General features: G+C 36.2%; 1 protein-coding gene across 1 annotated transcript in view; it reads right to left on the bottom strand.

Moving 5' to 3' along the window:
- ADGRV1 (adhesion G protein-coupled receptor V1) overlaps positions 1-23062 on the bottom strand; it is a 307496-nt gene that overhangs the window by 222757 nt on the left and 61677 nt on the right. The window contains exons 23-40 of the mRNA XM_058172618.1: positions 22289-22469; positions 20365-20567; positions 18989-19118; positions 17981-18055; positions 16790-16929; positions 15191-15800; positions 14089-14304; positions 12292-12507; positions 10782-11026; positions 10063-10244; positions 8352-9163; positions 7702-7911; positions 6470-6600; positions 4713-4812; positions 3672-3851; positions 2177-2340; positions 1546-1639; positions 541-619 (exon numbers count right to left, since the gene is read on the bottom strand). Coding sequence (XP_058028601.1) covers positions 541-619; positions 1546-1639; positions 2177-2340; positions 3672-3851; positions 4713-4812; positions 6470-6600; positions 7702-7911; positions 8352-9163; positions 10063-10244; positions 10782-11026; positions 12292-12507; positions 14089-14304; positions 15191-15800; positions 16790-16929; positions 17981-18055; positions 18989-19118; positions 20365-20567; positions 22289-22469 — 3968 coding nt within the window. The remainder of the gene's footprint in view (positions 1-540; positions 620-1545; positions 1640-2176; positions 2341-3671; positions 3852-4712; positions 4813-6469; positions 6601-7701; positions 7912-8351; positions 9164-10062; positions 10245-10781; positions 11027-12291; positions 12508-14088; positions 14305-15190; positions 15801-16789; positions 16930-17980; positions 18056-18988; positions 19119-20364; positions 20568-22288; positions 22470-23062) is intronic.

Here is a 23062-nt window from a genome sequence, read left to right on the forward strand (position 1 = left end):
TAGCATTTCTCTCTCTTGTACAGATGTGTTCTCAATATTTAATATATGTAAAACACTCCAATTCATGCCACCATCTTATCTACAATTTGAGATCCTTGAAACTGCCTATAGCATTTAAATGTAAATTAGGTACATTCCTAATAAATGATACCTTGGCTATCCTGTACTACTTTTTTTTTAATTTTGTCACAACAATATACACAAGCATCAACATAAAATAACTACATATCATATAAGCATATATATGAGCAAAAGTATGCAATAACTATATTAATTTGATATAATGAAAGGAAACAATAGGACAGGAACGGTAGGCACTTTTGTGCTCTTATGCACGCCCATTATAGTCCTCTTAGGAATGGGGTGAGGTCAATATTAGAAAGTTTTTGGTTAAAGCTTTTGGACCATATTTGGCTTTTATGACTGGCTGACTACATTTCCTACTGCCTTTGGTGCCATCATGATTCACGTCACAAAAGGTTTCAGCTGAGCAAATTAACAATTGAAAAAAATGAAACATGAGCTGAAAATTAAACTTACTTTGTATTTTGCCAACTTATTACTCCTCTTGCTCCATCATTAACATCAATAATTATCTGTGCTGTTAAACCATCCATGTCTAAAAATAGCAAGAAAATTATTTTGCACAGTAATGTGGATCAATAAGTAAATATACAAGGTAAATTATTATTTGTAATATCAATTTATACATAATATTAACTAAGTATACTTCTTCCCAAATGCTCCTGGAAAAAAGTAAAATATTAATGAATAAAATTAATTACTTAATTAATTTTAAGTAATTAAAATTACTCAGAAGATAGAAATCTAACTATTCCTAAATATTCTCTGTGCTATCAATAATAAGCACAACTTAAACCTATTGGCACATTTTTTCTATTTATCTTGCAGTGAATTAACCCAATCAGTTCTATAGAAATGCAAAATGAAATTCAAATTGAAAATATTAGAATATACATTTTTGTAGCACCAGTAATAGGAAACATGATGTAACTTGGAAATACTGAACAAAACCAAATCTAATATACCAGCCTAAAGTTGATGAGGAATTATAAGTTGAAGTTTTGGGATCTAAAGCAAATGTTGGGGTTTTCTTCCCTTATATTTCCAAGGTTCTAACATCACACTGCTGTTTGCAGAGAACATGAATGAGATATGTACTAACGCTGTACGTGATGTACATGCCATTTTTTTAATAAAGTAATGACTGGTTGATTTAATAGATGTCCTATTGTAGAACAGCAATGTGGAAGCATGCATCAGCACACTCTTCCTCTACAATAAGCAAGATTTACTATTGGTAACTAATAAAAACGTACGTGACTAATCAAATTTACTTCTGAAATGCCATCGACAAGTCTACTGTTAGCTTTGTTTTTTTTAGAAAAGTATATTTTGGAAGCTTGCATAAAGAGAGTAACAAATATTTTATATGTATTAACATTGGTGCAAAATATTTTTTAAATGTACAATTTTGACAGAGAGATATAAAGAAATCATGAAAGTAAGTTGTGAGATTTCTACCAAGTCTGGGAGGAAAAGACGTCAAAGGATGTGTAACTAGTTTCACAGATGTTAGATTAATAAAAAAATATTCTTGCATTTCTGGAATATCATCCTGTAAAACAAAAAGACAACACAGGCTCATGTTATTGTCCACTTGAAAATTACTTCTAAATTAGTAGAAGTAGTTTACTTTGCACTTAAAGTATCTATTATGCACTATGTCTAACTACTATCCTCATTCCTAATGGAATTACTAGACCTGAAGAATTTTCATGTTATGCATATCAAATGAAATATTACAAATTTTAAAATAATATAATACTAGCCAGGCTTGTTTCCAATCGCACGATTTACTACAAGTACTGTAATCAGGAAATGAAACAGAAAATATATGGAACAATGCATTATTCATTTTAAAGATTATAAAATGTGGCACATGGTAGTGAAACCAGTGTAATGAAACAGATTTATTCCACTTGTATAAATCTAAGTTCTCTTTTTGTGATTAACTGTTCCTCTTGGATTTTTCCATCAACCAATAGAGCAAAGAATTTTCCCATGAACATTAGAAATTATGGCCTAAATCCTGCATTCATCAAAATCAAACTCTCTCTCTTTTTTCCCTTTACTGAGCAGAATTACAATTTACCTCTAGAATAGTAATATTTATGGTGGCTGTTGTTACACCTTCTTTCAAAAGAACTGATCCTGATATAGGTATATAATCAACTCCTGGTTCAGCATATGCCCCTTCTGTCCGATTTTTTAAACCAAGAAATTCTGAAATTGTTGTGTAGGTGACATTGACAACACCTGGTAAACATACAGATTTCAGATATTATTATAAATAAATACACCTATATTTTATAACGAACAAAAACATCAAATAATGATTTGTATAATATCACATATCTATGAATATCAGAGATGTGAGACATGTAACTAAAAGGGCAGTGTAATGAGCTTCTGTCCAGCATTATAGCTACATCTTTGACCTATATCAAGATGCTTCATTTGTCCATTATACTTGCTCAGTACCCATGCCCATGGAGTATGGTATTTCATGCCTACTGGGAGGCTTTTTAATTAAATTTTTCTGTAATAACTTTGTGTATTTTTTTCAAATATTTGCATTTTTCTAAGCTTGCTGTTTCTCGTTTGCAGAGTTATTATTTATAATATCAGAATGCTCTTAGAAAATTACAGCTAAGCTAAAGTGTAGCATTTAAAAAATGACTACTATATTTTGTATCTGCTTTCTTTTAATAGCAAAGTGAAATGTAGAGATTATGACATAATGATCACATAAATATATAAATATTACAGTATAATAATTTTAATTGCATTTAATTACATTAATTAATTTAATAATTACAGTAATAAAATTTTTAAGAAAATGTTGGATAACCATCTGTCTGAGATGGTGTAGGGTTTCCTGCCTGGGCAGGGGGTTGGACTAGAAGGCCTCCAAGGTCCCTTCCAACTCTGTTGTTATTATTATTATTATATACTAGTTTTTGGACATGTGCAAATATTTAGGTATTTGATATCTAGGATTGTCTACTTTCTTCCTTATATGTTAGGCAGGCCACTGAATGGTCAGAATTCTGCCGGTTAGAACTGCAAAAAAAAAGAAAGCACTGTCTTTTTGTTATGTTATGTCATTATGATATTTCTTCCATAAAAATTCCTCCTATTTTTTATCATTTTAGTAAAAGTTTAGAAAACCCAATATTTAAATTAAAATTTCACCAATTGTCAAACAAGGCTCTCCCAGCTTTTTCCATCATTTCTTTTCCACGTGAAAGGAAAAGCCATTTACAACATTGCAATTAACTACTTAGAGAATAGTGTACTTCAGTATATTTATGTATATGAATAAAAGAAATCTTGTTGGGTGCTAATATCTACACTCTAGCCACTATTGACACATGGTACCTAATGTACCTGCTCAGAACCAATTTAGCTCTTAGATTGAAAATATATCCCTTTTTCAGAGTTTCAGATTTATTTATTTGGATGTAATGCATTTTCTTCTGCTTTTATGACATAATACTGTGAAATATCACGGGTAAGAAAGTAATAATAAAGAAACTGCATATAGAAAAATATGTTTTAGAGCCTACACACTTCAATACACAAACCTAAAGATCCAAATTCTCTGTTAATGTAAAGTTGAATCGTCTTATTTTCCTCTTGGATTAATACAGTTCTAGACGAAGATGCAAAATTCAGAATGCCATATGGTTCATCACTAGCCTCTACTGTCAAAACTGCTTCATATCCTTGATGGTCCAAAATAGCACTGCCAGTAGAAGTGACGCCTAAAAATAAATTTAAAAATGATGTTAAAAAGCATGGTTCTCCACAGGAAAGTGCTCTTTAATTTAATAGAAAAAAATGTTTGGTGGTATGTGGCAAGATATTCCAATATGTTTTTCATAAAACCATGATCTATTAACTTTTACCATTCCACTGTTCTGCTCTCTGTGCACAATGATCATGACAGCATACATAGCAACTTTCCTCTTTTCCCCCCACATGAAATAATCACTTATTGGGCTAGAGAAAATGACTAGTTGGTTATATCATATTATGATAAAATATCACTATCCATAGCAGTATGAGATATACCCCGTTCCAGGGTGCAATGGGACGAGAATTTGTCCCAATACCAGAATGCCCTAAAACCGCCCCAGTGGTTGTGAAGGAGTGAAGGAATGGACAGACCAAACAAAGGGCATGTGGCAAGTAGTTAAAGAGGCATTGAATCATGTGGTGGCAAGTTACAAACAGCAGGCAAAAAAAAAATGAAGGCCACAGCCTATGTTCAAAGTGGGTCAAATGGTGTACCTGTCCACCAAGTACCTGAGACTAAACCTCCCTGGTAAAAAACGTGGACCTAAATACATAGGGCCCTTTCCTGTTGTCCAGGTGATAAATCCAGTGACAGTACAGCCTCGCCTGCCCAGGCTGCTGGGGAAGACCCCTCCAGTGTTTCACAGCAGCCTACTCAAGCCAGTCCGCATCTCAGCATTGAGGGGACCTGATATACCACCGGCATGGCCTGTTATGGGGGGACAGGACCACAATTTGAAGTGGAAGATATCCAAGATACAAGATGGCACAAAAGAAGACTCCAATATATGGTAGTATGATTTGCTATACATCTACAAGACAGATACCTTGAGTTTTAATATTATGCAGAATTATGTGATATTCTTTCTTTTCTTCAGGGATCTGATCATCCAGCAGGTATAAATAAATTGTTGCATTTAATGACTCCTATTTGTTAAAGCAAAAAAAGGACAATTATTTAACAACTATAATAGTACAGGTAGTCCCTGACTTACGTTTGTCCAGTGATTGTTCAAGAGTTACAACGGCAGTGAAGAAAGTGACTTATGGCCATTTTTCACACTTACAACCATTGCAGCATCCCTATAGTCACATGATCAAAATTCATATGCTTAGTAGCTGGTTCATATTTATGATGGTTGCAGTGTCCTGGGGTCATGTGATGTGGGGTCAGGTGACAAGCAAAGTCATTGGGGAAGCCAGATTCATTTAAAAACCATATTACTAACTTAACAACCGCAATGAGTGGCTTAACAATTGTGGCCAGAAAGGTCATAAAATGAGGCAAAACTTATTTTATAAATGTCTCACTTAGCAACATAAATTTTGGGCTCAATTGTGGTTGTAAATTGAGGACTACCTGTAAAACATTGAAACTCATTTCTACAAATCACATTTTCATTTACTAAGTTGTTTTATTACAAATAATACTAGGCTGGACCATTTTCTGAGAGGTACATTGAAAGGTCTTCCTTATTAAGAACATTCCATTATTAAAAGGCTCCTCATGGGCACAAAGTTACTGTGACATTCACAACTTAGCAGAGCCTGCAGGTTTTAGGATATAACAGACTAGCTGAATACCCATGCTCTGCTACAAAACTATGTGATCAGGCTTAATAAATCGACACTTACAGCTTGAAAATTAATGAGTAGTTATGATTGGCCTCTCCTCTCCCCTTCTGTCCTGCAGCCTTGCCCCACAGAAATCTCTCCTATCCTATCCCCTTCTCTCCCTCAGCCTTGCCCCATGGAAATCTCTCCTATCCTATCCCCTTCTCTCCCTCAGGCTTGCCCCACAGAAGCCTCCCCTATCCTAGCCCCTGCTTGCTGCTGTGAAAGTGAAAGTGAAACTGAAACTCCTCTCCTCTGCTAAAGAGTTTGCATTTGGAGCAGATTTCTTTTCAGGTGTGGAGGGGGAGTAGAACTCCTTAGCATCAGAGGGCTCTTTGGAAAGTGAAACTGTATTTGCTGTGTGAGCAAGAAGGAGACAGGAAGGAGCCTGGCGGTGGCTTAGCTCAATTGTTCTGTAGTAAAGCTGCTTGCTGCTGTGAAAGTAAAACTGAAACTGAAACTCCTCTCCTCTGCTTTTGTTTTGCATTTGGAACAAATTTCTTTTCAGGTGGGGAGGGGGAGTAGAACTCCTTAGCATCAGAGCATTTTAATCATAATATAGGAAATACTAATGCTCTGATGGCCATTTTGAAAAATCCTTTCTTAGTGAGCACCTAGAAGCCAAGAGAAACATAAGTGGCAAATTTCAAGTTTGTAGGTTTTGCACTTCTGGAGATTTTGTGATGATACGTGAGAGATATTTCACTTTTATATATATTTAGATTAATATCCAAATATTACCGTATATTTTATTCTAGCAAAAGCTTAGTGAGCTTGTAAAGGTACAGTGCTACACACTTAGAAATAAGTCCCACTGCATTAGTCTAAATATGGCTTACATCTGAGCGTATGTATAATTTTACATTGCAAATAAGGCAATAAAGTTGTCTGTCCATCTGTTCTCAAATCAAGTGCAACTATTCACACTTTCTTTTTATTATGGCATCTGAAGCAAACAAATGATAACTACCTCTAAAAAATAGAGTGTGCCAGAAATATTTTCAAAATTTTGTTCCAGATTATGTCCAACAATTTCCCAGTCAACAGTTACATTGCCAGCTCCTGGTGCAGTCCTTAGCACATGAAATTGTAACAGCTCTCCTAGAAATGAAAGAATACATAGTATCATAAGAAATAAAGGAAAGCCAATATCTTATTTGCACCTAAGACAATAGAAAGTTCTAAACAATTAGAATTTCCATTAGTTTGTTTCAAAGATAAAATATATGCCTATCTGATTAATCATTTCCATTATCTTGATTTGCTGTTAAATGACTGTAATATATGTAAATCAGAAAAAAACTGCAACATCTTATCTGTTTAACTCCTTACCTACCTACTTACCTTTTATTTAACTGTAATAGCTACTGTAGAATAGCTGACTTAAATAAAAGAAAAAATATTATCAGCAAACGCAAAGAATGTTCATCATCATATATTGCTCAAGTATTAAGGTACCGTATATACTCGAGTATAAGCCGAGTTTTTCAGCACGTTTTTTGTGCTGAAAAACTTCCCCTCGGCTTATACTCGGGTCTATACGGCTTATACTCGAGTTTTTTTTTTAAAGCCCTCGGCTTATACTCGAGTATACGGCTTATACTCGAGTTTTTTCTTTTTCACATTTTACCGGACGGAAGCCCTGCCGGTGCAGTGAGAGGGCGGGGCGGGGGAGCCGCCAGCCTTCTCAGCTGAGGGAGGGAGGGTTTCCCCAACCGGTAGGTGCCTCATTTCCCACCCTCGGCTTATACTCGAGTCCCCAGTTTACCCCAGTTTTTGGGGTAAAATTGGGGACCTCGGCTTATACTCGGATCGGCTTATATTCGAGTATATACGGTAAATGTTTGTTGTATTTACTATACAATTGCAGTATATTTCATCAAGGATAAAAAACTCCAGCCTTTTTCTCATTCATGTATTTTGAGGTCTGTCAGAATATGGAGAATTGGTGATAAGCAGAAGTATAAAACTGTGCAATTACTCACATACTGTACATTTGTATATTATTCATATACAATATTAATTTCTAGGGACAGAAAAAATTTCTAAGGGATAAATTGATCAAACGAAGGCAAATAAATTGGTCAAATTCTTCTTTCTGTTTTTCCAAACAATAAATTGGTGAAATTGAGAGAAAGCCTAAACTTAGATTAATATTAATAGCTCACAAAGAAAGGGAAGTGAAAATGGAGATGAACCCACCTTCATGAGCAATTACAGATCTTGAGGATGTTTGAAAACTAAGAATTCCTGCTACGTTGTCATTGGCCAAAATCACCACTGTGACAGTATCTGAACTGGGTAAAATACGGCTACCACCTTCAGTGTGGGTCAAAGTGATCTGAATGCTTTCATCATCTTCGGGCTCTGTGTCGTCTAGAATAGTCAAAGTGACAGGCTTTTTTGTCTCACCTGATAAGAAAAATTAGAGCACTTTATGATTATGTAGCAACTTTTCTAATAAGAACACGTATTTCATTTAGATAAACAAAGAAGCTTTCTAAATACAAGCATATAAACAAAGCAGCTCTAGCATACAGTACTATTTAAAGCTGTTCCTTTATATTCCTTTTATCAATGATGTGTCTTAAAATTCTCCTATGAATTTTGGAAAAAGTAGTGTGAAATCCTTTTTACACTTTGCATTTAAGTGGCATAAAATTTTTATATTTAATGAGTTTAAAATGCTGGAATTCAAACTATAATGTATGGATGATAACCTTCAGACAGATGTCATGTGTATTTTCCTTACAAACTTCCTGTAAGTCATTATAAAGCTTGATATATGGCAATGATTGTACCGCATAGTAGCATATTAAGTTTTCATTAGAGGAGTCTCTCAAATTCCTTACCTTCTGCAAAAATCAGGACTTCTCCATCACCTATAAAATCCAGATTTGGGGTAGCCATGCCACCACTAATACTCCATTCAACCATCACCTGTCCCAGACTACCTTCTGTTCTATGTATCATCAACTGCACTGTATTCTGAGGCCGTTCTTGTACTTCCACATAAAGACCATTCTCAGATGTATAGGAACTGATGCTATAAATTACAAACACACCAAAAGCATCCCCATTCATTAGTATGGCAACTGTAGCAGTGTTTGGTTGCCCTACGACTGGTTGATTTTCAGTGCTGGCAGTGACATTCATCAGCACAATTTGTAACAAAGAAATGGCAAACTTCTCATCCAGTTCCGGAAAATCATCAGGTAATATGGAGACTGTGAGGTTTGCAAATTCTTCTCCTTCTTCCATAATCACCCACTGGCTGGTAACAGACTCATAGTCATTATTAGCAATTGCTTGCGTACTGAAAATAGCAGTTAAAGTAGTAAGATTTTTCTTGTATATCCAGAATCCTGAGTTGTTGGTTATTGAGCTACTCCAAGATACCACCCAAAAACATGATGGAATTTCTGAAGTACCAGAGAAATAAAAAGCTGAGCAGGCCTGCTCTTTCAAACAAAGAATAGCACAAGCGTAGAGAGAATTATTGGCTAGTGAAAGATTCACTCTGGTCACATGACTCTCATCTGGAATTCCTTGTATAGGTGCTTCATAATAGCATAATACATCCCGTCCTTGCTCTTGTACAAGAGTTGTGAAATCAATGTCTGAAGTGCTGTAAAATATCTTCAGCTGACCAAATCTTCCACCACTACAAATTAAATAAATGACAAATTAAATAATGATTAAACAGTTTTCTTGATATAGTTATATTGTTATAGTTAAATTTGAGGAGGTGGGAAATGCAAAAAAATGAAAAAATAAAAACAAAGCAAAGTTTTGAACTCTTACGTTTTAAACAGGATACTTTATAGAAAGGGTGTCTTGCTATAAAGTATCCTGTCCATGGGCTAGATTTGGCCCACGGGGTGCTTAGACCTGGTCCATGGGGCCACTCTAGAAATAGCAACAGACTGGCCTGAGGTACCTCTGCCAGTGAAAATGGAGCTGGGGGGGGGCATATGTGCCCCTCCTAAGCTCTGTTTTCGCTGGCAGAAAGTTGCAGGAGGCTGTCACAACCAAAAATGGAGCTCGGGAGCCTGTTTTCGCTAGCGGTGTTTTATATCTATGGGAGGTATATAAATAAATATTACATACATTTTATATCTAAAATATATCTAATATATTTTATTCTATATGTATCTACTAATGCTTACAAATCAGGAATATACACAAACACATAGATACATTTAATTAAAATTAATATATGATGCACACTATTTGAAAAATAATATTACAATCAGTAGGAATTAATGCTTTCAAGGAAACATTCATGAGATAAGCTGCAGAATCCTCTTCCTTGCAGCAAGCTTTTTACATGCCTCAAGCAGTTTCAGAAGCGATTACGGAAAAATACTTTAGAATCTCTTCCTACAGTTCAGGTTTTTGAGTTTGTGTTGTTTTACTCAAAAAGATTGCCTCATTCTTATGTACAAACAGAGTTTTCTCCATTAAACTATAAATTGTAACATATTGCCATAAATAATGTGTTACAAAGAAACAAAATAGTTATTAGCCATAACCTAGTAGGTATTAGGATATTAAACAGACCTCCTCTTTACTGTTATGTTTGCAGTTGAACTTCTCTCCAATGGCTCTTGAATACGATACAAGTTTTGTTGAAAGCATACTGTTCCATATGGCTTATCATTGGCAGGAATTACAACATTTGCCACTCTATCTAGTCCAATAGTACCTCCATTGGAAGCCTGGGTTAATTCCACTCTGATAATCTGTGATGTATTTCAGACAAACACTTAGTTTGGTGCAGAAAAATATCATTAGCTCTATGGTTTGATTCCAAAATTAAACATGGCCCCAAAATTCCTAAACAAATATGTAAGTTCTTATTGAGATTTCAAGGTATTAGCAATTTAAAATATAAATTTCTCTCAAGCCTTTGCTCAAGAAAGTTCTAGTGATACAGAAGGAAACAATTTTCACCCCTGCAGCAGCTCAGTGTAGTTTTTGAAAAATTGTTCTAGATGGTAAGAGACCTAGAGATCAGCATTCAAGAACTGGGAATTCAGCAATTATTTTACCCTAGCAAAACGTTTTCTGATTCCTGCTCTCCGCACAAATCAATGGAAATTTCCTTTTTCAATAGCATTATTATCATTATTATAACTATCATCACCATTATTCCATAGTATTGCATTTTCACAAGTCCAAAATTTGTACTTATGGTTTTTATAAACAAGACTTTAAAAAGAAAACACACACAGAGACATAGTTCTTCTTTTCACGTTTTGTCTTATTTCTCAGCTTACCTCTTCAATTTCTGGAACATCATCATTCAGAATCTCTAATATCAAATTCTTCATGGTTTCCCCAGGGGAAAATTGAATGTTGCCTAAGAAGACTTTCAAATCACTGGCAGCAAATTGCCCATCAATAGTAGCAATCCATTCAACAGTCACATTGCCAAGTGTTCCAGCATTTCGAATAACTGGCAGATCTATCAGCAGTGTATTGGCTTCAGGTTCTTTGACAACTATATTAGTGGTCTGGAAAACTAACAACATGAAACTTTATTTTTTTTCACTGTAATTTATTTTTTCTGTTTGTTACATACTTTTAATACATATCTTAAATAGAAATTAAATTTTTATAATCAAAGTTAAATAATCAATAGATTTTTAAAGCTACTGCATATTATAATTTTGAATAGGTCTTCCTAAATTGACAATCAATGCTTGTATTGTCCACTTCAACAGCATTAGAGCAAAAGTGAGGGGATCAGTGGAATCCCAGCATCAGAGATGCAGGACCTGCATTTTTGCTGCCCAAGTTAACCTCATCCTCATTCAAGCAAGAGACAGCAGCAGAGTCCACAGAACAGAATATGATAACATTCAGGTAGAGACAGTACTGATGAATCTTATACAAATGTCTTTGTTTAATAATCTCTCTTTAATGGAACTTGAAGAATAGGAAAATGAAAAGATTCATAAAATGTTTCCAATCCAATTCTAAATAGTATTAAAGAATTTCTGTGCTGGACCAGAACGCTAGTTAGCTGAATCTTTCTCCAACTATTGGTTAACAAAAATAAACGATGGTCTATATCCTTAATATCATTGCATTTAAATATTTATATTCTAATTGCTTGAGGTGAATAAGAAAAATACAAACCTTTTAATTAGACTAGAAGACCTCCTAGGTCCCTTCCAGCTCTATTCTATTCTATTCTATTCTATTCTATTCTATTCTATTCTATTCTATTCTATTCTATTCTATTCCATTCCATTCCATTCTCCACTCCACTCTAATTTCATCAGATCCCTGTGAAGTAGACTAAGAAGTAAGTTTAAAATAGGGTCTGCTCTTGCTCTCTCTCTTTTGTTTTATATTCATCTTGCTTTTGTAAAGTCTTATGTAATACCACAAAAGGATATCTGATATCACAGAGTGCACAAGAGGCTAGATTAAGATTTAGGGAAAGGAGGCAGAGAGGGGAGTAGAGAGAAGCACTAAAGTTTTCTTTCTCAAATCACAGTAGTTCTCAAAAGATAAAAAGGGATTACATGGGCTGTAATCTTTAGTTTAAGTCTTAACTTTTAATTGTAAAGTCCGGTGTGAGAGTATTGACAATAATCTACAGTACTTTATCATGGTTTCTGAGGTAGTGTCTTCAAAAAAGGAAGAAGTGGCCAGTTGTAAGATAAAATATTATGAAAAGAAATACTGTTGAGATGAAAGGTAGATTTAAATTTATTAATTAAATTTATTATTTTTCAATTCATAGATGGTTTTATTAATATTTAAATGCCACCTTACCAAAAGATCCAAATGGATCGTCCGAAGCCTCAATAGTTATAACTGCCTGAGTTAGACTCCCGAGTTGTGCTCCACCTGTTGTCTGATTGAGCAGCTGCACAAGGAAGGACTCCTCCCTTTCAGGGTTAATATCATTAATTATATAAATTGGCACCGCTTTGCTGGTCTCTCCTTCTAGTAAGACAACATCTGAAGAAGCTACGCTGTAGTCCTCACCTGTGTATAACAAAGATGCCTATTCAAAAACTTGATACTATTTCTTTATATTATTTGAAATTCAGGTCTGATGAGCAGAATCTATGAGAAAAGTTGGAGAAGAATACGCTTGAAACAATACCAACTATTTTATCCTATAAAAACATTTGGCATTAATGTTTTTAGCCATTCCACATTGCTACAACCCAAACTTTTTTTGAAGAGATAATGTTAGCACACATGGTCTACTGAAAACAGGTACCCAAAATAGTATGCATATAGATAATTGGTATTGTCTGCTCTGAATTGTTTTTTTCAAAAGCTGACATGCCTTATCATCAAATTGATTTGTTTTACTATGAGAACAATATAACTGGATCTCAGGTTAATTAACACAGTAACAGGCTACTTGCAAATTTAAATCAAAACTTATGATAGAATGATCGTGTAAAACCTGAATTCAGCAAAAGACCATATGTGCTATTCTATATGTGTTTATTTTGCTTATTCCAAGTTGAAACATTTCTATATCTTACCACATTATAAAGCCATATTGGCAGATATCAGAATGAAGTAGGTAGGTAAACATTTCAGTCACCTGTCAAAAAAGGCTTCCTGCCTCATCTACACATTGAGATGGATCAATGAGATGCATCAAGAGGGAAGCTTGACCATGTATTTAAAGTGTGCTCCCCAGTTCAGATCTTTTGCTTCAATGTATGGAAGCAGTTAACAAAAATGAGTGATGGGAACAGACCAATGAACACAACTCCATTTTATCATTGATATACAGTAGTTTGAACTGGATGAGCAACAAATGCTCAAATAACAACAACAAGAACAAAAAAATTTCTGAACATGCTTAAGGATTCTATGACATGCAGGCATATATAAGGCTTTCTGATACTACAGTGGAACCTCTGGTCTTGAACACTTCTGACCACGACCAAATCGGGTTCCCACCAAAAAAATCATATTCCCCACCCCCACCCCCGTGGCCAGTTTTCCCTTCCATGCCATTTTTTTTTGTAAGCTTCAAATTTCCAAAATTATTTATTTTTAATTTATTTATTGGATTTTTATACCGCCCTTCTCCCGAAGGACTCAGGGCGGTTTACAGCCAAAGATGAAAACATAAACATAAACAAACATTAAAAGCTTATTAAAAAACCAATTCTAAAAATTTGGCCAAATCAAATTAAAAACCAACATAAAACCATCATAAAACCCCAATTTAAAAGTTTCGTTAGGCTAGCCCCGCCCGATGAAATAACAGAGTCTTGAGCTCGCGTTTGAACGTTCGGAGGTCGAGGCAACTCATTCCAAAGGGCAGGGGCCCCCACAGAGAAGGCCCTCCCCCTGTGGGTCACCAGTTGACATTGTTTAACTGACGGCACCCTGAGGAGGCCCTCCCTATGGGAGCGCACATGCCGATTAGGTTTGGGTCACGACCAAATCGGGTTGTGACCAAAGTTATGGAACGAATTATGGTCGTGACCAGAGGTTCTACTGTATAGTATTCTTGCCATTTGCTTATAGCTAAAGTATGTGTACACTGTTGTACATTTTTGCCATCGCATTGTAATCTCTTCACTCTCTTACCAGCAGTTGCTGTAATTGGCACTGCTCTAAATTTCACAGAAACATCTGCAAAGATTCCTCCAGTCCTTGTGACATTGATTATTGGTCCAATATAATTTTCAGGTACTTGGACAGCTGGTGCAGAGAGCTGTAATGTTCCAAAAGCATCATCATTGGCATTGATAATTATATGAGCAATTGTATCAGTGGTAGATCCAAGGCGAGGAGAATCTGAAACTGAAATACAGAACAATTTGAAGGATTTCCAATTTATTTTCTACAATAGCAATACATTAGAATTTCACAATAAAATAACAATCTTATATCTACTGTTGTGGAAAGGTAAGCAATGATTTTGAAGGACATTTGTTTCTGATTTGCAATAATTATAGCAATGTTACCTGCACAGTCCAAATAACCATTCATATACAGTATAAAGAGAGAAAGGAAGATAAATATGGAGGGTGAGGGAATACAGGAACAAAGCAATATTCATGGTTTATTTCCATTGGATTATTACCAGATCAGAATTTCTAAAAATACCAGCATGGATCTTGTAACTTCAAGGCTAATAGAAATAATTTCATTTCTTTATCAATGTGGTATGTATGTTATGGAAATGTGGTGAGGATATGCACATCCCAGTCTACATTCTCTGCTCTAGCTTCAATTATTACTTTCCTCTATTATTCAGTTGTTTCTACTAGACAGCTTTTGTTTTACAGTAAGGTGAATCTGTCATTAATCAGCAGCAGATTTTACAATTGGATTTGCCGTGGTTAAAAACAACCACCCAAGACACAGAATAGTCATGGTTATGTGTGACAATGTGTAAATGAGAGAGTTAATCTTGATTTTTGGTGACTAGTCCATCCATTTTTGTTGGCAACTTTTTCAGAATGATTGCCTTCTTCCTAGGGCTGAGAAAGAATGGCCCAAAGTCAACTTGCTGGCTCTATGCCTATGACAGGACTAGATTTTGTCAGTCCTAGCTCAGTGCCTTAACCATTAAACCAAATTGGTTTTAGCCATGTATAATGTTGCTAAATATAGTTTTGTAAAGAAAATATAATTTTGGGTTTTGCATTAAACATTACTGAACAAAAGACAGAGTTAGCCTTACTTGGCTGATGATTGACTTCTCCTATTAAAGTAGCACCAAGAAGCTCAACAAATACAGATTCCGATTGTTCTGGTTCATCATCATCCAGAATAGGGAGGTGTAGTGTAGCTTCACTTTCATTGGCTGGAAGGATTACAAATCCTGAAATGGGCAGATAATCTTCTCCCAATGTTGCCCTTGCAATATTTGATGGCAAATAGAGTGAATCATCTTCGTCACACACAGTTCTATATGTAACCTTGACTACTCCCAAATGACCTTTCAACCTTACTATTGTTAGGGTGACATTCTTGGTTTCTTCCTCAACTTTAATTGGCCTATTTTTTCCAGAGAAAACCAATAATCCATAAGGGTCATCATTTGCAAGAATAGTCAATGTAGCATTTGTGTGAACTCCAAGCCGCCCATGTGTAACATTAATGATATAAACTGAAAATGTCTTGTCTAGTTCTGGAATTTCATCAGGCAAAATATGTACAGTTAAATTTGCTTTCCTTTGCTCTACGTGGAATGTTATGTTGCCACTTGTTGCAGTCACATCGTCAGTATCATTTGGCACCATGAACCAATATAACATCACCTGGGACAATGCACCATGATATCTAATAACCTGAAAAGCAAAGCAATACTTCATCATTAGTGTATCATGTAAGACAAATAACTAAATCAGTTAGCTAGACAAAGGTTCCTGTGCAGTGGTGAAATGTAAAATTTGTTACTACCAGTTCTGTGGGCATGGCTTGGTGGTGGGGTGTAATGTGACTGGGTGGGCATGCCCAACTTTTTTTTTTTTTACTTTTAAAAGCATATTTTCTACAACCTCTTCAGCCAAGAGGTTGTAAAAAAATGCTTTTAAAATCCTCTGACAATCAGGCAACTCAGCTGGAATCGTCAGAGGCTTTGAAAAACCTTTTAGGTTGTAGAAAAAATGCTTTTAAAAGGCTCTGACAATCCCAGATGAGCCGTGGGATCATCAGAGGCTTTTTTTCTACTTTTAAAAGCATTTTTTCGCCCGAAGAAAAAATGCTTTTAAAAGTTAAAAAAAACAACTCTGATGATCGCACGGCTCAGCTGGGCATTGTGGGGGCAGGGATTTTTGCTACCTGTTCTCTGAACCAGCCACTGCCATCGCTACCCGATTGGGCAATCCAGTCCAAACCAGGAGCATTTCACCCCTGTTCCTGTGCCACTTTACATATTACAGACACATCTTCACAATTTTAATCAGCAAAATGAATTTGAGACAAGATTTATACGCACTCATCAGCTTTTATAATATTTCTGCTATACAGTCATAATTCCCTGTCTCATGATCTTTGTATATAATTATCCTGTCAGTCTTGCATCTTGATACTGAACTGGAGTATCACTAATATGTGTGCTATAAATGAGTAAAAGATAAGGAATTTCCAATTTCCTGTCATAAAACCCAAGTATCCCTGCATATTAGAGGGAAGGGGAATAGAGATCATGACAACTACAGCTATCAGCAAAAGAAATCCTATTTTTGAAAAAAAAAAAGAATATAGCCATGGAGGATTTCCATAACAAGTAAAGTATGCAAACTCAAGAGCAGTATATGGAACTACATCTGTAGACCTCAAATGTGATGATTCCTCTTCCATCTTCAGGTTCCATTCCACTGAGAAAGAGGGATTCAGCACCGAACTCAAAGACGCCATGTGCATCATCAGAGGCTTCAATAGTCACTATGATATGAGATGCTATTCCCAGATTGCCTACTGATATCAAGGACAAAAATATATATCATACATTAATTCTGACAATTGGATCACATATACTATACAAAGTTTAATATCCTGTATAAAAATAAATGCAACTGAATTGAAACAGAAGTATGGTTACTTAATTTTCCCAAAAGGTTTGAATTGCAACCCAAAACACACAGGTAGGTCTAGACAAAAATTATTTAGCAAAGGCAGCTTTTCTACCACAGCATTTATCTAATATTGAAAATCTTCTTCCAGAGGTTGAAAGATACTAAATGGAGGTATTTCAGAGGATACCCTTTTTCCTAATCAGTTGCTTAATTCATTCAGCAAGTTTCCCTGCCTTTTCTGGGTCTGGGGAAGAACTAGGGGACAGAAGTAGGGGACAAACAATCTGTCAGCTTTGAATAAGAAGCGGGAAAAAGGCTCTTATTAAGGTATGTTCGTACATTACTGTACAGTTGTTTTTAAAGCAGTATTTAACATGTGCTGACTTCAACTTGCAGCATTCTGCAGCCAGAATGCTGGGAGTTGAAATCCGCACATCTTAAAGGTAAAGGTAAAGGTTCCCCTCACGCATATGTGCTAGTCGTTCCCGACTCTAGGGGGCAGTGCTCATCTCCGTTTCAAAGGCGAAAAGCCAGTGCTGTCCGAAGACGTCTCCGTGGTCATGTGGCCAGCATGACTAAATGCCAAAGGTGCACGGAAAGCTGCTACTTTCCCACCAAAGGTGGTTCCTATTTTCTACTTGCATTTTTTATGTGCTTTCGAACTGCTCGGTTGGCAGAAGCTGGGACAAGTAACGGGAGCTCACCCCGTTATGTGGCACTAGGGATTGGCAGAAACTGGGACAAGTAACGGGAGCTCACCCCGTTACGCGGCACTAGGGATTTGAACTGCTGAACTGCCGATCTTTCGATCAACGAGCTCAGCATCTTAGCCACTGAGCCACCACATCCTTCAACCGCACATCTTAAAAGTTGTCAAATTTGAAAAACACTGTTTAAAACAGTGAACCATACTTCTGAGACAGGGGAAAACTCCAGAAATCACTGCTTACCATATTGATGGACAGGAGGAAGGAAGTAGAAATCACCATCACCACTACCACTGCCACCATTAAAGAATTCAGAAACTTTAAAAAGACAAAGATACACAATACACATATATAATGCAGATGATAGACAGCATTTCAAAATAATTGGGACAAAGCAAACAAAGAAGATAAACTTGAAAAAAATTAAGAGAATTTCAAAACCTTAAGGAAAATTACTAAAAGCCAAAGATGATGCTTTTTTCATTAGCTACCTGTATCAACTATCTTTAACTAAGAGTGACAGATACTTGATAAGTGAAAAAAGCAAAGAAACTGGAAAAGGCAGAATCTATAAATCAAAATTCTCTGAATTAGTAAGTTCTGGAAATAATGCTAGAACAAATAAGGGTTTTCATTTATTTACAAAGTAGACTTCCTCAAACTGAGCTTAACTCCGTGCAGTTTTCTTTGCAACGAAGCAGAATTGCTTTCACATTGCTTTCATCTTCTTGTGTTTTTACTTCACAGTCTAGTCTATACAGTCCAGGGATTTCCTAGGGGTGTCTCAGCTGCCTTTTTAACCAGGTTAGATTTTTTTAAAGATCAGCCAAGAAAACATTCGGCAAAAGAAGTTTCTGTGCAATAATATTTTCATAGCATCAGAGGTAGACAACTATAGGAACTGGCTTTGGTTCTGGGGTTTCCCCAAAGCTATTGAATACTTGTTATTTCAAGTTTTGGAGCAGCTTCAGATAAACACGTGTCAGATAAAATGAGGGTTTTGACACATACTCTACTACCATGGTACCTGACAACATATACTATAGGGTAGCTAGTTTATGTGGAGTATTTTATTTAGCAACAATGAAGATATGCAGCTAATATTTTCAAAAGAAAATTAAAAATCTAATGCTTTTTTAAAAGGAAATTCAAGTTATTTTTGAAAAGAGTTTTGCCAGAATAAATTAAATATAAATAAATTTCAGTCTCCAAAGAGACAGAATGTGTTAGTATTATTCCATGAGCCTTTACCTGCCCCATCTGGATTCAGCAATTCTACTTTAAAAGCCTTTTCCAGCTCAGGGATAGAATTATCTGTAATGTTGACAAGAATGTGCTTGTATCTTTCTCCTGGCAGAAATTCCAAGGTCCCTGTAATTGCCTGCAAGAGAAAATATATATTAAAAGATCCACATGAGACCGCCATATGTCAAGCCATCAATTACTTGGGACAGGTCCATGGTTGCCATGGAGGCCACAAACCTCTGAGCCACTTTGGACTTAGCCTCACAGGGTGTCAAATTAAAAACCCCAGGCACTAACAGCCTACGGAACTCTATGGCCAATCCAGCCATGAAATGTAGAAGCTGAGGCAAGAATCCCATTGGTAGCAGGGACAGCAGTATACTAGCAGCAATCCCAACTATTCCCTTTACTCTGAAACATTGATACCGTAAGTACAGATTGGATATACTATTTAAATAGTAGGATAGGGTGCGCAACTTAGGTGTCCTCCTGGATGAACGGCTGTCGTTTGAAGATCATTTGACGGCCGTCTCCAGGGGGGCCTTCCACCAGGTTCGCCTGGTTCGGCAGTTGCGCCCCTTCCTTGATCGGGATGCCTTGTGCACGGTCACTCATGCGCTCGTTACCTCTCGCTTGGATTATTGTAATGCTCTCTACATGGGGCTCCCCTTGAAGTGCACTCGGAGGCTTCAGTTAGTCCAGAATGCAGCTGGTGATAGAAGGAGCTCCGCGTAGCTCCCATATAACACCGCTCCTGCGCAGACTGCACTGGCTACCTGTGGCCTTTCGAGTGCACTTTAAGGTGTTGGTTACTACCTTTAAAGCGCTCCATGGCTTAGGGCCTGGGTACTTACGGGACCGCCTGCTGTTACCACATGCCTCCCACCGACCCGTACGCTCTCACAGAGAGGGACTTCTCAGGGTGCCGTCCGCCAAGCAATGTCGGCTGGCGGCCCCCAGGGGAAGGTCCTTCTCTGTGTGGGCTCCCATACTCTGGAACGAACTTCCCCCGGGTTTACGCCAAATACCTGACCTTCGGACATTCCGTCGCGAACTGAAGACACATCTTTTTATTCGCGCGGGGCTGGCTTAAATTGATTTTAACAAATTTTTAAATTCTTAGTATTTAATTTTAAATGGGGTTTTTTAGCTTATTATATATTTTACTTCTCAGGCCAATTTTAAAATAAGTTTTTTAACTGCATTTTAAATTTGTATATTGTACCGTCTGTTTTATTCTTGCCTGTACACCGCCCTGAGTCCTTCGGGAGAAGGGCGGTATAGAAATCAAATAAATAAAATAAATAAATAAATAAATAATAAACTCATACAGATGAAGCTAACTGGCCTCTATCAACCCTTTTATAGAGCTACTCATATACCTGATAATCTTGAGGGCTGAATGCTGTTAGTGCAACTGTTCTGTATTGTGCCACAATTGTCCCAAGTAAGCCTTGTGCTCGAACAACAAGCAAGCTGACTTGCCCTACTTCTTCCTTGACAGTAATGTGGGGTGCTGTCGTGGCTGAAAGAATGATTTCATCAGTATCTGAAGGAGGCTGCCCAACAGAGAACTGCAACAAACCTGACAAGTGAAAACATGTATTATTTAGCCTTAAGTGCAGGCAAAAAACACTTATTAATAAAAATACATTTGTTTCTGATACATAAATTAATATATAAAGATCCATGTCCATTTGGACAGGGCTACACATGAATCTGAATCATACTGAATCTGCATACAGCTATGGGAAAATATGTTAAAGTATGGGAAAATATGTTAAAATATGTAATTTTGCAATCGGATAATAAATTCCAGCAAAAAAGATTACTGGCTTTCTCCAGTTGGCATAGGCTAATAGTGAATAATTATGCTAATAATTAGCAGACATTCTACATTGTGTCTGCTATTCCATGTTTTCTCATTTCAAGATAACTATTTTCTCTCTTGAAAAGGGAAACATGGAAAAGCAGGCACTATGTAGAATGTCTGCTGATTCTTAGAGATGAATTGTATAAATTATTTAAATAATTATTTATAGGAATTAATTAAATCTATGTATACATTTATCTACAATATCTATCTATCTATAACGATATAAAGCAACTGTTCAAAGAGCAAAACAATAATAAATGATATACTGTATATATGCCACAGGAGGCAAGCCACAGGAAGTTACATCCCAGAATGGGACAACTTGCCGCAGTCAACTCACTACAGCCAATTTGCCACAGCCAACTCGCAGTGGGACAACTCACCATGGTCAACTCACTATAGGACAACTTGCTGCTGCTCTTGGATATAGCTGATGCTTCCAACACTAATAGAAATTGCATCACTGCATCCTCCAGTGGTGCTTCATTCTATAATATGAATCCCTGATTTGAACCTAATAGCCAGGTGGTAATACTAATGTGGCCTGGATTACAAGCACAGATGGAAGAGGACTGGGTTACCCAAAAATCTATAACACTGCATTGATAAGGCAGTCTCTAATGGCCTCTTTTGCAGACCAAATTTACATTTTCTAAATCTGTGTTTCTCAACGTTGGCAACTTTAAGATAGGTGACTTCAACTCCCAGAATTCCCCAGCCAGCAAAGCTGGGTTGAAGTCCACCCATCTTAAAGTTGCTAAGGTTGAGAAACACTGTTCTAAATAATCGACACTTCAATCTCAGCAACATCTCCTTCCCTATAGATTCCATTAATTAAGCTGCAACTTCCCCCACCCCTTATCCCTTTAACTGTTAAATCTGTGTCTGACACATATTTGTTTTGGGGATAGGGTGGGGAGACGATGCATTTTAATCAACAAAGAATGATTCCTCATATATTTATTCAGCTTTAAAAAAATTCTTACATACTGTCACTGATTTTGATGGAACACAGCCATATATAAAACTAAATATAATAGTTTATTTAAAATTATCATGGTTTAGGAAAAATTTTGCTAGATAGTATGATTTGTGCCTGTTTTATTAAACACAGTAGGATACGTAGCTAGTTGAACAATGGCTGTAATTTTACAAGGTTTCCATGTTATGTTTAGTCTTCTGTCTGAAATGCTGTGAGAGTTAGGCAGGTGTTTTATTCTTAGTAACATACAGCACTGGATGAAGAATGCTAAATAATTCAAAAGTCTTATATTAACGCATTAATGTAGCATTATGTTGCAGACCAGCAAACTATCTATAGCATATACAAACCGTCTACATCGTGAATGCTATATGTGAATAATTATACAATAATCTGTACAAATTAAGTATAAAATTTAAGGTGTGAACACTACTCCTATAATTATTACCATAGGGATGATCACTAGCTTTGACAGTGATGTAAGTAGTTTCCTTCTCTGGATCAATGCTAGCTCCACTGGTTGGGGTTGAACCTGTTTTTCCATCTCCGGTAACTGCAGATACTAATGTCACCTGGAAAAATTCTTTTAGTTCAGGTATATCATCATCAAGTACATGCAAATTCAGAACCTGGGACAGGAAGTGATAGGATAAAGATACAGACAGAAACCCAAATTAAATATAAGTATTGTCATTGCATTTTAAAAAAGCAAATCCAAAAGTGTAAAAAATTTTACATAAACATTGTTGAATACATGAAACTCTAATTTCAATGTCAGAAGAATATATTACAACCAATTTTAAAGGTATATTAACCTGACAAGTTTTTCTAATGGAGTCAAGAGCTCATTGGTCAACAACCATTAGGTTATCCCAGGGGTGTCAAACTTGCGGCCTGTGTGCCGGATGCATCACATGCTGGCCATCCCCACCCCCAGTTTAATGAAAGGGGAAAAAGTCATGATATGTCACGTGATGACAACGTGATGCTGTGAGTTTGACACCCCTGGGTTATCCTATCTCAATACTTAAAAACTAATGCAAATAAAGCATTATTTAAAAAGCTGATAAAGGAGAAATTTAAAAATGAACAACATAAGGCAAAACTGTTAAATACAGCATTAACTATCATTCAAATTTAGGAATACTTAAAAGAAATATAAACAGAAAAAAATAAAGCATGCAAAATATAGTTTAAAAACTCTATTGTGATTTTAAAAGGT

This window comes from Ahaetulla prasina, chromosome 2 (genome assembly GCF_028640845.1).
Source record: "Ahaetulla prasina isolate Xishuangbanna chromosome 2, ASM2864084v1, whole genome shotgun sequence".
Lineage (NCBI taxonomy): Eukaryota > Metazoa > Chordata > Lepidosauria > Squamata > Colubridae > Ahaetulla > Ahaetulla prasina.